Source organism: Oncorhynchus tshawytscha, linkage group LG16 (assembly GCF_018296145.1).
Source record: "Oncorhynchus tshawytscha isolate Ot180627B linkage group LG16, Otsh_v2.0, whole genome shotgun sequence".
In the NCBI taxonomy this organism is placed as follows: Eukaryota; Metazoa; Chordata; class Actinopteri; order Salmoniformes; family Salmonidae; genus Oncorhynchus; species Oncorhynchus tshawytscha.
In genome coordinates this window covers 70,362,189-70,382,159 of record NC_056444.1, presented here as the reverse complement: position 1 = coordinate 70,382,159, position 19,971 = coordinate 70,362,189, and the positions used below count along the sequence as shown (strand labels likewise).

At 46.4% G+C, this 19,971-nt stretch overlaps 1 protein-coding gene across 1 annotated transcript in view; it reads right to left on the bottom strand.

The window, feature by feature from the left end:
• Window positions 1–19,971, bottom strand: part of LOC112240685 (plexin-A2-like) — a 437,296-nt gene that overhangs the window by 365,232 nt on the left and 52,093 nt on the right. Inside the window, exon 2 of the mRNA XM_042299563.1 lies at window positions 1,681–3,043. Within this exon, the coding sequence (XP_042155497.1) occupies window positions 1,681–2,907 (1,227 nt within the window). The 5' untranslated portion in view covers window positions 2,908–3,043. The remainder of the gene's footprint in view (window positions 1–1,680; window positions 3,044–19,971) is intronic.

Here is a 19,971-nt window from a genome sequence, read left to right as displayed (position 1 = left end):
CACACACTTCTGATCTCACCGGGTATATAATCAATACGTCAAAAATATATAATCCTATTGATACCCTGAACCCCCCGGCCCCCACATACACTATATACAGGCACCAACACACAGACGTACATAGACAGAAAGACGACACACACACAGACACACACACAGTTTAAAAAAAGACTTGCACTTGGCAATGCCACCCTATAGCCCATTGCACACTCATATGCATTACATGTCGTAGAGACTATGCACTTCATTCCCCTTTTAATTCATATTAGCAAAAAGAACAAAGCCATAAAGGAGCAGCCAGGACAGATGCCTCATGGGACTGAATTAAAATAAAGAAACCTAAGAAGATGCTACAGCAGATATATGGCCTGGTGTTACAGAACGCTTATGGTTTCAGAGAGGAGGGTGTGGGATCTAGCTGCTGGTAACACTACCATGAGCTGAGCTCACCTGCCGTCTTTCTTTCTCTCGCTCTCATTTGTCCCCCCCCCCCCTCCCTCCCCCATCTACGAGGGCAGAGTGTTTATTTGGATTGCGCTAGAGGAGAATATTATCACTTTGATGGTTGCCAAGGAAAATAAATCTACACCTTAATTTGTGAACATTTCCTCTGTCATTCAGAGTCTTAAATGTTCCTGTTCTGATCCCCCCTATTGGAGCTGCAAAACAATTAGGCCTAATTACATGTAGTGTGAGAATGATTTGATAACAGAAAGTGTTGTACCCCTGCAAAGTACAGATGTAGAATCTTAATTTCAGACAGTTTGCTACAGCAGGAAAATAATCTTGCAGCAACAGGAAATGTGAATTATTATTATTATTATAAAATTACATTTTTGTAAGGGTTGATACATTTTTCGAAAGGGAAAAGCAAGTCTGAAATGTCAAACATTTGTGGAAATTACAAACTTCAGAAGCCTTTTTAAACCTCAAATACACTACAAGTTGTAAATGTCGTGCATTGCAGCAAAAGTATCGTGCAAACTAAGATCCTACATCTGTAGAGCAGTCAAAGGTAGTTATCTTGATTGCTGTGTGTTACTATTATGAGTGTGTGCATTCACCATAGTTCCTCTCAGTCTCAGACTCAACCCTGTGGTTTCTAGGGTCATTGATGAGCTGTGGTTGCTGCCCTGTTGATTAATGTCTAGAGGAAACATTAGAGCTGACATTCCACTCCTTGTACTCCGTGTCATATGCCAAACATGGAGTGGGAAGGAGTGGAATGTCAGCACAAACAGACTGTTACCCAGGTTATTAGAGCTGAGCTGAGAGCATTCCTCTGGCTTTATACATCCAACTGAGGCTGATGTGAACTCTCTGTGGAAGAGAGCTGCCTGCTTCACATAACCTTTTTGTTAGTGAAAACAGGGGTGTGGATGGACAACAAAACGGAATAATGATGTCAGGTTTGTGTAACACGAGTCTAGCTTTTGAACATTTGTTGAGAATGTAAAAGGTTGCACTGTCATTGTTCTCTGTAGAAATGGTAACTATAGACCATGACACAAGTGAGCCATAATGGACATAGGGGTATGATTACAGAGAGAGAACTGTGAAGTATGCACAGTATGTTCCTCTGTAGTTCTGGAACCTTTGTCTGGTCCTTTTATTCTGTCAAGGCCCGTGTGTGTATGTGTGTGTGTGTGTGTGTGTGTTTGTGTGTCCTCTGTAACTCACCGCTTTAGTGCACTGCACGTCTTTTCCCAGCAGCCAGTTGAGCTCCAGGTTGCCCTCACCCTGGTAGCAGGACTGCAGGCGCTCCTTGATACGGGCGTTGATGTCCTTGATGGTGAACACGCAGAGCGCCGAGTCATCTGGTGGCCGGTGGTACTGCTTCTGGCCCTTGGAGAATACGGTGAAGAGCACGTCATCCGTGGCGCTGATGTTGAGCGAGGCGGCCAGCACACGGCCCGGCTTGGCCAGGTAGGCGGCCTGCAGGAGACGATACTCCACACCGTTCCTCACGCAGCCCACGGGTAAGGAGACGTACGAGTGGAACTTGTGGTCGTCCTTGCAGAGGCGGACGATGCGCGAGGTGTAGAAGAGGTCGTTGGAGGATCCACCTGATGACATGCTGTTCTCCGGCGTCTCGGGCTGAACGGTCAGGAAGTAGACAAAGGAGCCGCTGGCGAAGCCATACACGTAGTAGATGTCGAAGTGGGACACCAACGCCAGCGTGTCTGACGGGATCTTTATCAGAGACGAGACAAAGTCTGTGTGAAGCTCGTAGTCTAGCATGGCCGAGGACTCTGGGTCGCGGGGGAGCTGACGACTGGAGATGGTGGGGAAGTAGTCCTGTTTACCATCTACGGCCGTCCCGATGAAGAGAGTCCCATCCTGGCCCTTGGAGGAGGGCACGATGACCCCGTACATAGTTCCTGTCTGGTTGACGCTGGAGAGGTAGTGCTCTTTCTTATGGGACGGCTCCACTAGGATGAAGAGATCATCCAGACGCAGGAGCTTGCAGACTCCCTGGTAGAGACTACCGCAGGCCAGCAGACGATTCTGACTGTAGTCTATGAGAAGCAGTTTGTTGACGTTGCTAGTGGAGGTCAGGGGTTCAGAGCAGGGCTGGACGATGAGGGGCGGGTAGCATGCCTTGTTGTCGTCCTCAGGGCCTGTGTCGTGGGACACCATGAGGGTCAGGTTACCAGAGAGCTTGTAGACGCGGTTGACCGCTCCGATGTAGAGCGCCCCCGTTGTTTGGTGGACCGTCAGGTGGTTGAAGGCCCACTCCCGGCGCTCCGGGTGGAAGCTGTTGAAGGTGATCTGGCCTTGGCACACGGTGGCAGCGACAGCTAACAGCCACAGGCCCAGCATGGCCAGCACAGCGCCCCCTCTAGGGCCCGCTGGGGAAGTCCTGCTGCTGCGTCGTGTTACCCGCCGCGACCGCCGGCCCTCCATAACTCTAGGGACGCTTGCAGCAAGGCAACAGCAGAGTAAACAGGAGGAGGAATGTGAGGGAAGGAAGCTAGGCTACCTTCCACTTTGTCTTCTCAAAGGTTCGCGCTTGTATCTTTACCAGGGTCTTCACATGTTTCTGAAAGAAAGACAGAAAGAGAGAGGGGGTGAATAAACGAGAGTTAGCACATTGTGACTCACACTCAGTCAAAGGGGAGGCAGATAAAAGCTAATGGAAAAGTCTGTTTATTCAGTAACTGCTGCTTGAGAAGGGGAGGAGTTCACCCTCACCAAGGCGACAATGAGTTAGGGAACAGTGGAATGGAAGCTGACAGAAGACAATGGCAGGAAAAACCTTTATCGCCACATTCCAGAGGAGTTGCTGGATGGGATAGGTCTGATAGGACAATGAAAGAAAGTGAGCAGGTTACGGGTAACGGAAATTAGAATGACCTGAGTCATAGTTATGCTGCCTGCCTCAGAGGGGCCTTAGAGACACTGGGTTTCTAAGAACAACACAAACCAATGGACTGCTCTGGGTGCCACATTTCACAGATCTCCCCTCCCCATGCGCTGCTATGAGAAGCACCCTTCAGGCTAGTGGTCTATAATCAATAGAGCCACTTATTTAATTCTACAACGACTAATTCTAGATGCCATGGGTAAAACAAATATTTAAAAGTAAGAGGCTATTTAAACAGACATTTAAACAGAGATCTTACAGTCCAAAATATACCAGCTAGAGAAAGACTTACAAGGGTAAAGCACAGCTAAAAACCAAAGTAATGATTAATAAATATATTGGCGCTCATATTATTTTTCCTTAGGAGGCATTAGCATTGCCATGTCATTTCAGTTACACCCCTCTAACCCCCTCCGGTCGGCTGGCACCCTTCCCTATCAGTGCTCCTTATTTTTCCAGTCTAAATGTGAAAACATCCATAAAGGAAAGTCTGCTGTTTATGTAACGATGCTTTGCAATCTGGCCCCTCCTTCATGTTATACATCAAGAGAGAGAGACAGAGCGAGAGAGAGAGAATGTCTATATTCTTTTAAAACTTTTATGAGTGCGATGTTTAGAGTTAATTTCTAATGGTTTATTTCCCTTCCCTTTTGTTTATTGTCTATTCGACTTGCTTTGGACATGTAAACACATTTCCCATACCAATAAAGCCCTCTAAATTTAAATTGAAAATGTTTATTTCGAGAGACTCACAGAGGGGAGAGAGAGAAAGTCCCTCTTCACAGTTTTTCCCTAGGAGTTAATTATCTGGTCCACGGTAGAGGGGAGTTCTGGATCTTATTACTGGAACAAAGTGAGAACCAATTGTGAGCCAGAACCACTGCTTGCACCCCTCCTTCCCTACCTTCATCCCTCTCTGCTCTTCAAGGGTTCCGTCTCATTTTGTGGGCAGTGTGCACATAGCCTGTCTTCTCTTGAGAGCCAGGTCTGACTACAGCAGCCTTTCTCAATAGCAAGGCTATGCTCACTGAGTCTGTGCATAGTCAAAGCTTTCCTTAGGTTTGGGTCAGTCACAGTGGTCAGGTATTCTGCCACTGTGTACTCTCTGTTTAGGACCAAATAGCATTCTAGTTGGCTCTGTTTTTTTATGAATTCTTTCCAATGTGTCAAGTAATTATCTTTTTGTTTTCTCATGATTTGGTTGGGTCTAATTGTGCTGCTGTCCTGGGGCTCTGTAGGGTGTGTTTGTGTTTGCGAACAGAGCCCCAGGACCAGCTTGCTTAGGGGACTCTTCTCCAGGTTCATCTCTCTGTAGGCGATGGCTTTGTTATGGAAGGGTTGAGAATCGCTTCCTTTTAGGTGGTTGTAGAATTTAATGTCTCTTTTCTGGATTTTGATAATTAGCGGGTATCTGCCTAATCCTGCTCTGCATGCATTATTTGGTGTTCTACGTTGTACACAGAGGATATTTTTGCAGAATTATGCATGCATGCAATTTGGTGTTTGTCCCATTTTGTGAATTATTGGTTGCTGAGTGGACCCCAGACCTCACAACCATAAAGGGCATTGGGTTCTATAACTGATTCAAGTATTTTTAGCCAGATCCTAATTGGTATGTTGAATTTTATGTTCCTGTTGATGGCATAGAATGCCCTTCTAGCCTTGTTTCTCAGATCGTTCACAGCTTGTGGAAGTTACCTGTGGCGCTGATATTTAGGCCAAGGTATGTATAGTTTTTTGTGTGCTCTAGGGCAACGGTGTCTAGATGGAATTTGTGTTTGTGGTCCTGGCAACTGGACCTTTTTTGGAACACCATTATAGGTTTGGCAGAATCTGTGCAGAATATCTAGGTGCTGCTGTAGGCCCTCCTTGGTTGGTGACAGACCAAGGAGGGTGTCACGCCCTGGTCGAAGTATATTGTGTTTGTCTTTATTTATTTGGTCAGGCCGGGATGTGACATGGGTTTATTGTGGATTGTTTTGTCTTGGGGTTTTGTTAGGTATTGGGTGTGTAGCTTAGTGGGGGGTATCTAGCAAAGTCTATGGCTGTCTGGAGTGGTTCTCAATCAGAGGCAGGTGTTTATTGTTGTCTCTGATTGGGAACCATATTTTGTCAGCCATATTCTTTGAGTGTTTTGTGGGTGATTGTTCCTGTCTTTGTGTTTGCACCAGATAGGGCTGTTTGTGAGTGATTGTTCCTGTCTTTGTGTTTGCACCAGATAGGGCTGTTTGTGGGTGATTGTTCCTGTCTTTGTGTTTGCACCAGATAGGGCTGTTTGTGGGTGATTGTTCCTGTCTTTGTGTTTGCACCAGATAGGGCTGTTTGTGGGTGATTGTTCCTGTCTTTGTGTTTGCACCAGACAGGGCTGTTTGTGGGTGATTGTTCCTGTCTTTGTGTTTGCACCAGATAGGGCTGTTTGTGGGTGATTGTTCCTGTCTTTGTGTTTGCACCAGACAGGGCTGTTTGTGGGTGATTGTTCCTGTCTTTGTGTTTGCACCAGATAGGGCTGTTTGTGGGTGATTGTTCCTGTCTTTGTGTTTGCACCAGATAGGGCTGTTTGTGGGTGATTGTTCCTGTCTTTGTGTTTGCACCAGATAGGGCTGTTTGTGGGTGATTGTTCCTGTCTCTGTGTTTGCACCAGATAGGGCTGTTTGTGGGTGATTGTTCCTGTCTTTGTGTTTGCACCAGATAGGGCTGTTTGTGGGTGATTGTTCCTGTCTCTGTGGCAGGCTGTTTCGGTTTCCACATTTCATTATTTTGTAGTTTCTTCATGTAGTTTTTTCCTTCATTAAAATATCATGAATCATCATCCAGTGCACCACCTTCACCACCAGCCGTTACAGAATCACCCACCACCAGGCTTCCAAGCAGTGTGTCAACAGGCCCAGTACCACCAGGTGCCAGCACCAGCGGCAGCAGGAGATACGTCCAGCGATAAGGAATTCTGGACCTGGGAGGAAATCCTCGACGGGAGAGGACCCTGGGGTAAACCAGGGCCGTAGAGTCAAGGTGCAGCAGGAGAAGAGGCAACAGGAGCAGCCCAAAGAGCGGTTTGGACTACAGAGTATGGACTATACTTCTTGGGAGGAGATAGACAGGTGGGCGGTCGACCCAGGGAGAGTCCTGCCCGCCTGGGATTCAATGGAGCAGTGCGCGGAAGGTTATCGGAGAATGGAGTTCAGCGCAGCGGCAGAGCGAGAGTCAGCCCCAAAACTTTCTTGGGGGGGGCTCACAGGGCTACGCCAGGTGGAGTCTCCAAACTCCCTGTGTACCGGGGCAGAGACCGGGCAGGCACCATGCAGTGGTGCCACGGTGTCCCCAGTGCGGGTGCATGGAGCAGCCAGAGCTGCCGGGCTAGAGTGGGCATCGAGCCAGCAGGCTCGGTGCTCAGAGCTCCAGTGTGCCTGCATCCGGATCCAGACCACCTTCAGCACCAGCCCTCCGGTGGCAGCTGCACCAGGCTTCCTGTGCATGTTCTGCCAGTACCACCAGTGCCAGCACCACGCATCAGGCCCAGTGCGCTCGCCTCCAGCGCTGCGGAGTCTCCCGAAGCGCTGCCAGAGTCCTCTCCTGCGCTGCTGGAGTCTCCCGCCTGTTCAGCGCAGCCAGAGCCTTCCTCCTCTACAGCGCTGCTGGAGTCTCCTGCCTGTTCAGCGCAGCCAGAGATGCCAGCCTGCATGGAGCAGCCAGAGCTGCCGGTCTACATGGAGCAGCCAGAGCTGCCAGTCTGCATGGAGCAGCCAGAGCTGCCAGTCTGCATGGAGCAGCCAGAGCTGCCAGTCTGCATGAAGCAGCCAGAGCTGCCAGTCTGCATGAAGCAGCCAGAGCTGCGAGTCTGCATGGAGCAGCCAGAGCTGTCAGTCTGCATGAAGCAGCCAGAGCTGTCAGTCTGCATGAAGCAGCCAGAGATGTCAGTCTGCATGGAGCAGCCAGAGATGTCAGTCTGCAAGGAGCTGTCAGTCTGCAAGGAGCTGCCAGTCTGCAAGGAGCTGTCAGTCTGCAAGGAGCTGCCAGTCTGCAAGGAGCTGCCAGTCTGCAAGGAGCTGCCAGTCTACAAGGGGCTGCCAGTCTGCAAGGAGCTGCCAGTCTGCACGGAGCCGCCAGAGCTGCCAGTCTGTAAGAAGCCGCCAGAGCTGTCAGCCTACATGGAGCAGCCAGAGCCGCCAGTCAGCATGGAGCAGCCAGAGCCGCCAGTCTGCCAGGATCCGCCAGTCAGCCAGACTCTTCCAGATCCGCCAGTCAGCCAGACTCTTCCAGATCCGCCAGTCAGCCAGACTCTTCCAGATCCGCCAGTCAGCCAGACTCTTCCAGATCCGCCAGTCAGCCAGACTCTTCCAGATCCGCCAGTCAACCAGACTCTTCCAGATCCGCCAGTCAACCAGACTCTTCCAGATCCGCCAGTCAACCAGACTCTTCCAGATCCGCCAGTCAACCAGACTCTTCCAGATCCACCAGTCAGCCAGGATCTGCCAGAACCGCCAGCCAGCCAGGATCTGCCGGATCCAACTACCTGCCTGAGCTTCCCCTCAGTGCTGAGCTTCCCCTCAGTGCTGAGCTTCCCCGCAGTGCTGAGCTTCCCCTCAGTCCCGAGCTGCCCCTCAGTCCCGAGCTGCTCCTCTGTCCAGTGGGGTTCTGGGTGAGGACTACTAGGCCATGGTCGGCGGCGAGGGTGGACTATCCAAGGACGCGAGGAGGAGGGACTAAGACATTGATTGAGTGGGGTCCACGTCCCGCGCCGTGGACAGACAGAGGGTCTCTCTCTCTATCCCCCTCTCTGCCTTTCTCTACCCCTTCCCTGTCCCTCTCTCTCTCTCTCCCTACCTTGCTCAGTCCCTACCTCCTCTCTGCTCTTTAAAATTATAATTGAGCTTTTTACAATCAAAGATATATATTTTTATGTAAATGTCATGTTTTAGAAGGGTCCAGACACTTTTTTTGCAATGTCCATGTCCTTAGATGTTGTACACATGAAATTGTGTAATTCCAAAGTTCATCTACAAATCAAGCTGCTTCGCGTATCTAACGGTTCCATTCTCTGTGTAGCCTGCTGCTAGAATGGACAGGAAGGTATCACTCGAGTCGCAACAACATTTAATATAACTTTGAGAGCTTTTTAGTTTTAAAAAGGACATATTTGGGTTTTTATGGAGCCGTTGTTCATGTTATTCAGAGCCCCAGTACTGCACAACAAAGATGCCGAAGTGAATCGCTGGTTGGGTCAAGTTTCTCAAAAAAAGAAAAATCACAAAGAAAAGTATCTGGACCCTTCCACAACATGCCATTTACATCAACAATTTAAACTTGGTTGTAAAAAAGCTACATTCTCCTTTAAGGCCTCTGACTGTTTTACCAGGATCAGAATCTATTAATTATTATTCTTCCACAATGTTACTCCTGTTTTAATCCTTTATTCTCCCGCTGACACCATCACGTCCTGCAGGGATTCATTATTGGCCCCAGAACATTCATTCCTAAATGAATCAGGACACCATTAGACATGCACAGGTCACACTCCTCTCCCTCTCTTTAATACCACAACCAGCACACTGCTGTGTGCATTCACCTCTTTTATCAGTATTATTCCATCAGGACCGAACAACACCATGCAGTGAGGGACTAACAAGTGGAAACAATGGCAGCAGTAGCAGCAGTAGCAGAAGCAAAAATAGCAGTAGTAGCAGCGTAAGTAGCAGAAGCAGAAGAAGTAGCAGTAGCAGCAGAGGTAGAACCAGTAGCAGAAGTAGAAGCAGCAGTAGCTGAAGTAGAAGTAGCAGTAGCAGCATAAGTAGAAACAGTAGCAGCAGCAGTAGCTGAAGTAGCAGCAGTAGGAAAAGTAGTAGCAGCAGCAGTAGCAGAAGTAGCAGCAGTAGCAGAAGTAGCAGCAGTAGCAGCAGCAGTAGCAATAGCAGCAGCAGTAGCAGAAGTAGAAGAAGTAGCAGTAGCAGCATAAGTAGAAGCAGTAGCAGCAGTAGCAGCAGCAGTAGCTGAAGTAGCAGCAGTAGGAAAAGTAGCAGCAGCAGTAGCAGAAGTAGCAGCAGTAGCAGAAGTAGCAGCAGTAGCAGTAGCAGCAGCAGTAGCAGTAACAGCAGCAGTAGCAGCAGTAGCAGCAGAAGTAGCAGAAGTAGCAGCAGTAGCAGCAGCAGTAGCAGCAGCAGTAGCAGAAGTAGCAGCAGTAGCAGCAGCAGTAGCAGTAGCAGCAGTAGTAGCAGAAGTAGCAGCATCAGTAGCAGTAGCAGAAGTAGCAGCAGTAGCAGCAGAAGTAGCAGCAGCAACAGCAGTAGTAGCAGCAATAGCAGTAGTAGTAGTGATAGCAGCAGTAGCAGCAGCAGTAGCAGCAGAAGTAGCAGCAGTAGCAGTAGTAGCAGAAGTAGCAGCAGTAGCAGTAGTAGCAGCAGTAGCAGCAGCAGTAGCAGCAGTAGTAGCAGAAGTAGCAGCATCAGTAGCAGTAGCAGAAGTAGTATAAGAAGTAGCAGCAGTAGCAGCAGTAGGAAAAGTAGCAGCAGCAGTAGCAGAAGTAGCAGCAGTAGCAGAAGTAGCAGCAGTAGCAGCAGCAGTAGCAGTAGCAGCAACAGTAGCAGCAGTAGCAGCAGCAGCAGTAGCAGCAGCAGCAGTAGCAGCAGCAGCAGCTGCAAAAGTAGCAGTAGCAGTAGTAGCAACATCAGCTGTAGAAGTAGCAGTAGCAGCAGTAGTAGTAGTACCAGCAGCAGCTGTAGAAGTAGCAGCAGTAGCAGTAGCAGAAGTAGCAGCAGTAGCAGCTGTAGAAGTAGCAGTAGCAGAAGTAGCAGCAGTAGCAGCAGTGGTAGCAGAAGTAGCAGCAGAAGTAGCAGCAACAGCAGTAGTAGCTGTAGCAGCAGTAGCAGTAGCAGAAGTTGCAGAGGTAGCAGAAGAAGCAGCAGAAACACCAGAAGTAACAGTAGTAGCAGAAGTAGCAGAAGAAGCAGCAGTAGCAGCAGTTGGAGAAGTAGTAGCAGTAGCAGAAGTAGGAGAAGTAGTAGCAGTAGCAGTAGCAGCAGAAGTAGCAGCAGTAGCAGTAGTCATAGTAGCAGCAGTAGAGGCAGTAGCAGTAGCAGTAGTAGCAGCAGCAGCTGTAGAAGTAGCAGTAGCAGCAGTAGCAGTAGTAGCAGTAGTAGCAGCAGCAGTAGCAGTAGCAGCAGTAGCAGCAGTAGTAGCAGCAGCAGCTGTAGAAGTAGCAGTAGCAGCAGTAGCAGTAGCAATAGTAGCAGCAGCAGCTGTAGAAGTAGCAGCAGTAGCAGTAGCAGCAGTAGGAGCTGTAGAAGTACCAGTAGCAGCAGTAGCAGTAGCAGCTGTAGAAGTAGCAGTAGCAGCAGTAGCAGTAGCAGAAGTAGCAGCAGTAGCAGCTGTAGAAGTAGCAGTAGCAGCAGTAGCAGTAGTAGAAGTAGCAGTAGCAGCAGTAGAAGGTGTAGAAGTAGCAGTAGCAGTAGTAGCAGTAGCAGCTGTAGAAGTAGTAGTAGCAGCAGTAGCAGGTGTAGAAGTAGCAGCAGTAGAAGTAGCAGATGTAGAAGTAGCAGCAGTAGAAGTAGCAGGTGTAGAAGTAGGCTCGCAAAATCAAGGATGATCAGACGTTGCGCTACTACAAGAGTAATTAGTGTGAAGCTGGATGGAGTAGCTGTGGACCGTGTGTGGGTCGGTGGGGACGCCAGGGGGGTGAAACATGTCAAACACAAGCCTACATCGTTCGTTACGCTACACATTTGCATTTTTCAGCAGGAAGAGAGGAGAGGACATCAGAGAGAATCAAGCCATGGGTGAGAGAGAGATGTCGCTGGAATAATCAGCTGCTTCTTTGAATTTGTCATTTGCATATGTCTGAATTGGTGTTCCGAGTGTGTCTGATATACAGTGGAGATTTACAGTCCCTCTCCACTATGTCTGGTCATTTTACACACACCCCTCCCCCAAGCCCATGGCTGTCAGAACCCCCCGCCTCCATCTGTGATCAACTGATAAGCTACTCAGCCAGTCCAGACTTTAATATACACTCCTGGGGAGAGTATTGATCCCTCAGCCCATAAACAGTGAGTTCCTAGGGGCCACTGGGGCCTGGAAGCCTGTTAGCTATTAGAGGGACTGGCGTGTGCTGGTGTGGGCTGGGCTGAGGGAGGTGCGTGGGCTGCTCTGAGGTGTCCCAGGAGCACTATACAATATGAGCATGGCCATACAATAGTGGACCTAGGCTATAAGCCAGGGACAGGACCCCCTCATACCATTTCTCCTACCTTCCTTCCTGCACCATGTCTGCACCAGCCATGCTGCTTCCTTTGTTTGAGTGTGTGCATCGTCCTGTGGAGGTGCCGAGCAGAGCAGAGAGAAAGTTCAGAGTTCAGAGTAGAGAGTAGAGCAGGGTAGAGTAGAGCAGAGTAGAGCAGAGAGAGCAGAGTAGAGTAGAGCAGGGTAGAGTGGAGCAGAGAGAGCAGAGTAGAGTAGAACAGAGAAGAGTAGAGCAGAGAGAGCAGAATAGAACAGAGAAGAGTAGAGAGCAGAGTAGAGCAGAGTAGAGCAGAACATAGCAGAACAGAGCAGAGTAGAGAGCAGAGTAATGCAGAGCAGAGTAGAGCCGAGCAAAACAGAGTAGAGTAGAGCAGAGTAGAAACGAGCAGATCAGAGTAGAGTAGAGCAAAGCAGAGCAGAGTAGAGCAGAGTAGAACATAGCAGTGTAGAGCAAGATAGAGTAGAACAGGGCAAAGTAGAACAGAGCAGAACAGAGCAGAGTAGAACAGAGCAGATCAGACTAGAGAGTAGAGCAAAGCAGAGTAGAGAGTAGAGGAGAGTAGAACAGAGCATAGTAGAACAAAGCATAGTAGAGTAGAACATAGTAGAGCAGAGTAGAGCAGAGCTGAGCAGAGTAGAACAGAGCAGATTAGAACAGAGTAGAATAAAGCAGAATAGAACCGAGCAGATCAGAGTAGAGTAGAGCATAGTAGAACAAAGCAGAGTAGAACAAAGCAGAGTAGAACAGAGTAAAGTAGAACAGAGCAGAGCCGAGGAAAACAGAGTAGAGCAGAGCAGAATAGAACCAAGCAGATCACAGTAGAGAATAGAGCAAAGCAGAGTAGAGTAGAGCAGAGCAAAACAGAGTAGAGTAGAGCAGAGTAGAAACGAGCAGATCAGAGTAGAGTAGAGCAAAGCAGAGCAGAGTGGAGCAGAGTAGAACAGAGCAGAGTAGAGCAAGATAGAGTAGAACAGATCAAAGTAGAACAGAGCAGAACAGAGCAGAGTAGACCAGAGTAGAACAGAGCAGATCAGACTAGAGAGTAGAGCAAAGCAGAGTAGAGAGTAGAGGAGAGTAGAACAGAGCATAGTAGAAGAAAGCATAGTAGAGTAGAACATAGTAGAGCAGAGTCGAACAGAGCTGAGCAGAGTAGAACAGAGCAGATTAGAACAGAGTAGAGTAAGCAGAATAGAGTAGAACAGAGCATAGTAGAACAAAGCAGAGTAGAACAAAGCAGAGTAGAACAGAGTAGCGTAGAACAGAGCAGAGCCGAGGAAAACAGAGTAGAGCAGAGCAGAGCAGAATAGAACCAAGCAGATCACAGTAGAGAGTAGAGCAAAGCAGAGTAGAGTAGAGCAGAGTAGAACAGAGCATAGTAGAACAAAGCAGAACAGAGCAGAGTATAACAGAGTAGAGTAGAGCAGATTAGAACATAGCAGAGTAGAGCAGAGCAGAGTAGAATAGAGCAGAGTATAGAACAGAGATGAACAGAGCATAGAACAGAGATGAGCAGAGCAGATCAGAGTAGAATAGAGCAGAGTAGAGCAGAACAGAGCAGAGTAGACCAGGATAGAACAGAGTAGAACAAAGTAGAGCAGAGCATAGTAGAACAAAGCAAATTAGAGTAGAACAGAGCAGAGTAGAATAGAGCAGAGCAGAGTAGAATAGATCAGAGTAGAACAGAGTAGGGTAGAGCAGATGTGAATGCCAAATGTAAAAGTGTTCCTTACAGTGCACTACTTTTGACTGTCAAATGCAGTACGCTATAGAGGGAATAAAGTGCCATTTGTGATGCAGCCCAGAGTAAATCCCTCTGGAGGTGTAATCAGGTTCCTGCAGCAGGTCTTTCCTCCTCAAGCCCCATAGCCTGTTGGCCTTTAGGGCTTTAGAACACAGGCAGGCAGCACCCGCACGCCCACCTCCTTTAACACCCCTCCATCTCCCTAACCCCCTCCACCTCCCCTGTGGTATATACACTACTGTTCAAACGTTTAGTGTCACTTAGAAATGTCCTTGTTTTTGAAATAAAAACAATTTTTTTGTTCATTAAAATAACATCAAATTGATCAGAAAAACAGTAGACAATGTTAACGTTGTAAATGACTATTGTTGCTGGAAACGGCTGATTGTTTTGTGGGTACTATTATAATGAAGCTGCCAGTTGAGGAGCTGCCAGTTTCCAGCTACAATAGTCATTTACAACATTAACAATGTCTACACTGTATTTCTGATCAATTTGATGATATTTGAATGGACAAAATAATTTTATATTCTTTTGAAAACAAGAACATTGTTAAGTGACCCCAAACTTTTGAACGGTATTGTATATATTTATAAACTGGCTGGTTTGAGCCATGAAATCTGATTGGCTGAAAGCCATGGTTTATTAGACCGTATACCACGGGTATGACAAAACTAATTATGTTGGTAACCAGTTTATAATAGCAATATGGCTCCTTAGGGGTTTGTAATATATGGTCAATATACCACAGCTAAGGGCTGTGTCCAGGCACTCCACGTTGCGTCGTGGTTAAGAACAGCCCTTAGCCATGGTATATTGGCCATATACCACACCTCCTCGGACCTTATTGCTTACCTATACAGTGCCAGTCAAACGTTTGGACACACCTACTCATTCAAGGGTTTTTCTTTATTTTTTACTATTTTCTACATTGTAGAATAATAGTGAAGACATCAACACTGAAATAACACATATGGAATCATGTAGTAACCAAAAAAGTGTTAAACAAATAATTCTTCAAAGTAGTCATCCTTTGCCTTGATGACAGCTTTGCACACTCTTGGCACTCTTTCAACCAGCTTAATGAGATAGTCACCTGGAATGCATTTCAATTAACAGGTATGCCTCGTTAAAAGTTCACTTGTGGAATTTCTGTCATTCCTAATGCATTTGAGCCAATCAGTTGTGTTGTGACAAGGTAGGGGTGGTATAAATAAGAAGGTCCTATTTGCTAAAAGACAAGTCCATATTATGGCAAGAACAGCTCAAGTAAGCAAAGAGAAACAACATCATTACTTCAAGACATGAAGGTCAGTCAATCCGGATAATTTCTTTTTTAATTTTTTAAAATTAAAATTGTAACTATTTTTCTCCCCAATTTCATGCTATCCAATTGTTTAGTAGCTAATATCTTGTCTCATCGCTACAACTCCCTTACGGGCTCGGGAGAGACCAAGGTTGAAAGTCATGCGTCCTCCGATACACAACCCAACCAAGCCGCACTGCTTCTTAACACAGCGCGCATCCAACCCGGAAGCCAGCAGCACCAATGTGTCGGAGGAAACACCGTGCACCTGGCAACCTTGTTTAGCGCGCACTGCGCCCGGTCCGCCACAGGAGTCGCTGGTGCGCGATGAGACAAGGATATCCCTACCGGCGAAACCCTCCCTAACTTGAGGAGGTGGTGCAATTGTGCGTCGCCCCACGGACCTCCCGATTGCGGCCGGTTACGACAGAGCCTTTGCCCGAACCCGGAGTCTCTGGTGGCACAGCTGGCGCTGAAGTACAATCAGGATAATTTCAAGAACTTTGAACGTTTCTTCAAGTGCAGATGTAAAAAACCATCAAGCGCTAGGATGAAACTGGCCTCATTAGGACCGCCACAGGAATGGAAGACCCAGAATTACCTCTGCTGCAGAGGATAAGTTCATTAGAGTTACAAGCCTCAGAAATTGCAGCCCAAATAAATGCTTCACAGAGTTCAAGTAATAGACACATCAACATCAACTGCTCAGAGAACAATATGTGAATCAGGCTTTCATGGTCGAATTGCTGAAAAGAAACCACTACTAAAGAACACCAATAAGAAAAAGAGACTTGCTTGGACCAAGAAACACGAGCCATGGACATTAAACTGGTATAAATCTGTTCTTAGGTCTGATGAGTCCAAATTTGAGATTTTTGGTTCCAACCGCTGTGTCATTGTGAGACTCAGAGTAGGTGAACGGATGATCTCTGCATGTGTGGTTCCCATCGTAAAGCATGGAGGAGGTGGTGTGATGGTGTGTAGTACTTTGCTGTTGACACTGTCAGTGATTTATTTAGAATTCAAGGCACGCTTAACCAGCGATATGCCATCCCATCTGGTTTGTGCTTAGTGGGGCTATCATTTGTTTTTCGACCTCAACCCAATTGAGATGATTTGGAATAAGTTGGACCGCAGAGTGAAGGAAAAGCAGTCAACAAGTGCTCAGCATACGTGGGAACTCCTTTAAAAATATTGGAAAAGCCTTCCAGGTGCTCTCAAGCTGGTTGAGAGAATGCCAAGTGTGCAAAGCTCTCTTCAAGGTAAAGATGGCTACTTGGAATAATCTCAAATATAAAAATATATATATCTTTTTTTTAACACTTATTTGGTTACTAAATTATTCCATATGTTTTATTTCTTATATTTTATGTCTTCACTATTATTCTGCAATGTAGAAAATATCAAAACTAACTAAAACCCTGGAATGAATAGGTGTGTCCAAACATTTGACTGGTAATGTATACATATATATTACTACCCATCCATCTCTCCATTCCTTCCTCCTCTCTCTCTATCTTTCCTCTTCCCCCAAGGCCATGGGAAGATATTGTATGTGTTTCATTCTTCTCTTTCATGTTGTGGCGGGTGAGCTGGTGGCAGGTGGACTGAAGAAGAAGAAGTGACTAAATGAATGATGTACATAAATGACTTCTCAAAGATTAGTTGTTAATAAAGCTATAGGATGATGTTGTTTCCTTCTGCAGCTCTTCACAGGGAGGGACTGATTATGCCGGCAAGCAGGGGATTTAAATAGTAGGATTGCAATCGCTTGTTAGTCACTTTCTTGTTTGAAGCCACATTCTGTTTTCTCCTGCTCACTAGGAGTCAGATTTATCGGCGACGAATCACAACCCAGTCACCTTATAACTTACTTAGACCTAAAGAAGACACTTTGCATCTTGGGTGTTACGCCTGACTGAGTCTGTGGTAGCATTTGTGTGAGGTGGAAGGCTGCAATACAGCCATTCTTGCCCAGGCTTGATTTGTTTATGAAAATGAGCTACAATGAAGGGAGGACCATACCAGCATTGTATAAATGCCTTTTTTTTTACATACAATACCAGCCCTTAGTTCACTGCCCCAGCAACATAGGCCTTACAGATGTAGGATCTTAATTTGATCACCTTGTTGCAGGATAACGTTCCTGCAATGCAGGACATTTTAAACGTGTAGTGTAATTTCCACTTAGAAATTTCCAACTTGATTATACCTTACAAAAAATGTATCAACACCAACACACATATCCATTAACTATAACCCACATAATAATTCCCATTTCCTGTTGCTTCAGGATTCTTTTCCTGCTGTAGAAAATGAAGATCCCGCATCTGTATCTCCAGACCCAAATGTTGCGTGCCGGCTGCACGCTGGCCAGTGACTCAATTTGTCTGCCACCGGAGACTACTAGCTAAACAACGCCACTATCGCCACACTCCACGCCACTATCTCCACACTCAGCCATCTGTCTTCTAAACAAGCCTTGTTTGTGTGTCTGCTTTGATTTGTTGACACATTACAACTGTGTAAGTTGTAACGATGCAGAAAGATGTACTGGCGAACAGGCAAATGTCAGCTACTGTGGGAATTAGCTCATACCACAGACATGCTTACAAAAAGCATTTAACTGCTCAGCACACAATGTATTAACCTCTAACTGCATGAATCAATCTGTCCTGTGTTTATTAATCATGCATTTGAATCATTTAGGGCGGAAGCCATCCTAGCGTTTAAGAGCGTTGGGCCAATTACCGAAAAGTCGCTGGTTTGGATTCCTGAGCCGAATAGGTGGAAAATATGGCGATGTGCACTTGAGCAAGGCACTTAACCCTAATTGCCCCTGTAAGTTGCTCTGGATAAGAGTGTCTCCTAAATGACTAAAATGTAAATGTAATCAACCAGCTCTCATTACTAGTCTGTATGTAGGCACAGCTCTTCCACTGACTGGAGGGGTGCTTTGACATACAGCTGGCCTATAAGTAAGTACAAGTCAAAGAGGTACAGTACAGAGATCAGTAGACTTTGAGTAAACTAGTCTCTAGGCAGACAAAGCCTAGGCCAGGCATGTGAGTGAAGCAATATTAACAACTGAGTAAGAAGTTCAGCAGGAAAACAGGAAGACAAGCATTCCATTGTGCATTAGAAGATGTGATCATGGTTTGGAAATAAACCCTGTGTTCATCTAAAGTTTCCCATTCATAATGAAACAGTGGGGCTGTGACACAGACTGAACCACACGTTGGCATGCTGAACTCACCCACGCTGCTGCCTCTGATTGCCTTGCTAACCCAATGGGACCTGCTGTCTTACTGCAATCAGCTCTGTCTATAGCGCATTACTTTTTGGGAGTAGTGGACTATATAGGGAATAGGGTCCCCTGCCTGTGTGCCCCTGCCTGGTCCATGTGCCTGAGCGCTGGAGATTTCCCCGGTCAGTGGCCACTGCCCGCTGCCAGGCCAGCAGGGAATAGCAAGATGGTACCTATAGACTGTTCATGGCTCCTAAGCAACTTTGCAGTATTTTTTTTATTTCTAACATTATTAGCACAGAAAGTCCTTTCCACTATTACATACAGCCGGAAATAACTTTTAGATATTAGAGTGGTGGTAAATATGACTTTCCTGAATTTAACCCTTTGTTCGTACCCCCGAATCAATTCCACTTATCCCAGAGACTGTTCCAATAATCAAGTCGAGATGAGGGCGAGGATCTCCTTCCAGAGAGACATCAGGGACTGTAACATACTCTGTTTCACTGAATCTTGGCTCTCCCTGGATATACTGTCCCCGTCCATACAGCCACCTGGGTTCTCAGTACATCGCGCAGACAGGAATAAAGAACTCTCCGGGAAAAAGAAAGGAGTTGTACAGTGCCTTGCGAAAGTATTCGGCCCCCTTGAACTTTGCGACCTTTTGCCACATTTCAGGCTTCAAACATAAAGATATAAAACTGTATTTTTTTGTGAAGAATCAACAACAAGTGGGACACAATCATGAAGTGGAACGACATTTATTGGATATTTCAAACTTTTTTAACAAATCAAAAACTGAAAAATTGGGCATTGCTCGTCCTAATATTTATATATTTCTTAATTCCATTCTTTTACTTTTTAGATTTGGTGTATTGTTAGATATTACTGCACTGTTGGAGCTAGGAACATAAGCATTTCTCTACACCTGCAATAACATCTGCTAAATATGTGAATGCAACCAATAACATTTGATTTGATTTGAGGGAGACAGAGAGCTGCATTGTGGCAGCTAGGCTAATCTGTAGAAGTGAAGGGGTTTTGCAAAGTGGAAAATGAGGGGAGGAGAGGACAAGCTAAAGGACAATGACAAAACAGACCAACAAAATGGTACTTGACTGCTGTGTGGACAATGGACAGTGCTGTAGCCTGGCCACATGCTCTAGAGAAAGTGGTGAAATGCTTTCAGTAAGCTGGTCTATAGCTCAGAATCCGGTCAACCTGCTGGAAGAGAGCAGTCGTTTCTCTCTCCCTCCCTCCGCTTTGTGTCTCTTGACTCCCCCCCACACTAAGCTCCTTAACAATGCAGCCAAATTGTGTTTGATCTCCTAAATTCATATTTACAGACATTGTATTCCAGGAGATAAAGAACATAAACCAAAATCCGGTTACGCTGTTAAATCCGATAATTGTTGTGGGATAGGGAAAGAAATGACATATCGCAATTCCACGGCTCAGATTAATTCAGTTATTCCCTGAATGATTCATGTAAACCATGACATTTAAACAGTTAAATAAAAGTGAGACGCTACAATCTACAGGAGACCAACTTGGGGGAAAAATAAACAAACAACAAATAACTTGAAAACATAATTAAGAATAAAAAGAAAAGTGCCTGGAGCAAAACTTTTCTGATTGGGTTGAAGAAAGTGAACTGTCAGCAGCAGTGATAGCGGCCATTTGCATGTTGCTATTAAAAATAGAACGTTTTAATCTCCCCTGAAGGGAGGTCTTTCTGTATAGGAGGAGAAGACTATAAAAAAGTGTTTAGCGGGAAAGGTTAGTCCATTAGTCTTTATTTCAGCTGACATCCTGCTGGAGATAATGAGAGGGTTTCTGCTGCTGCGTCTCGTCTCGAGGAGTTGGACTAGTTACATTTAGAAGTTCCTTTATCTCATTATAGGAGCACTGACTGAAATGGTACCCTATTCCCTATATAGTGCAGCCATTTTGATCAGAGCCCTATCGGTCCTGATCAAAAGCAGTGCACAACATACAGTGGGCAATAGGGTGCCGTTTTGGACGCAACCAGTGTGCAGTGGTGGGGACTGTCTCTGTGCCAATCCTCTGTCTGTTTCCA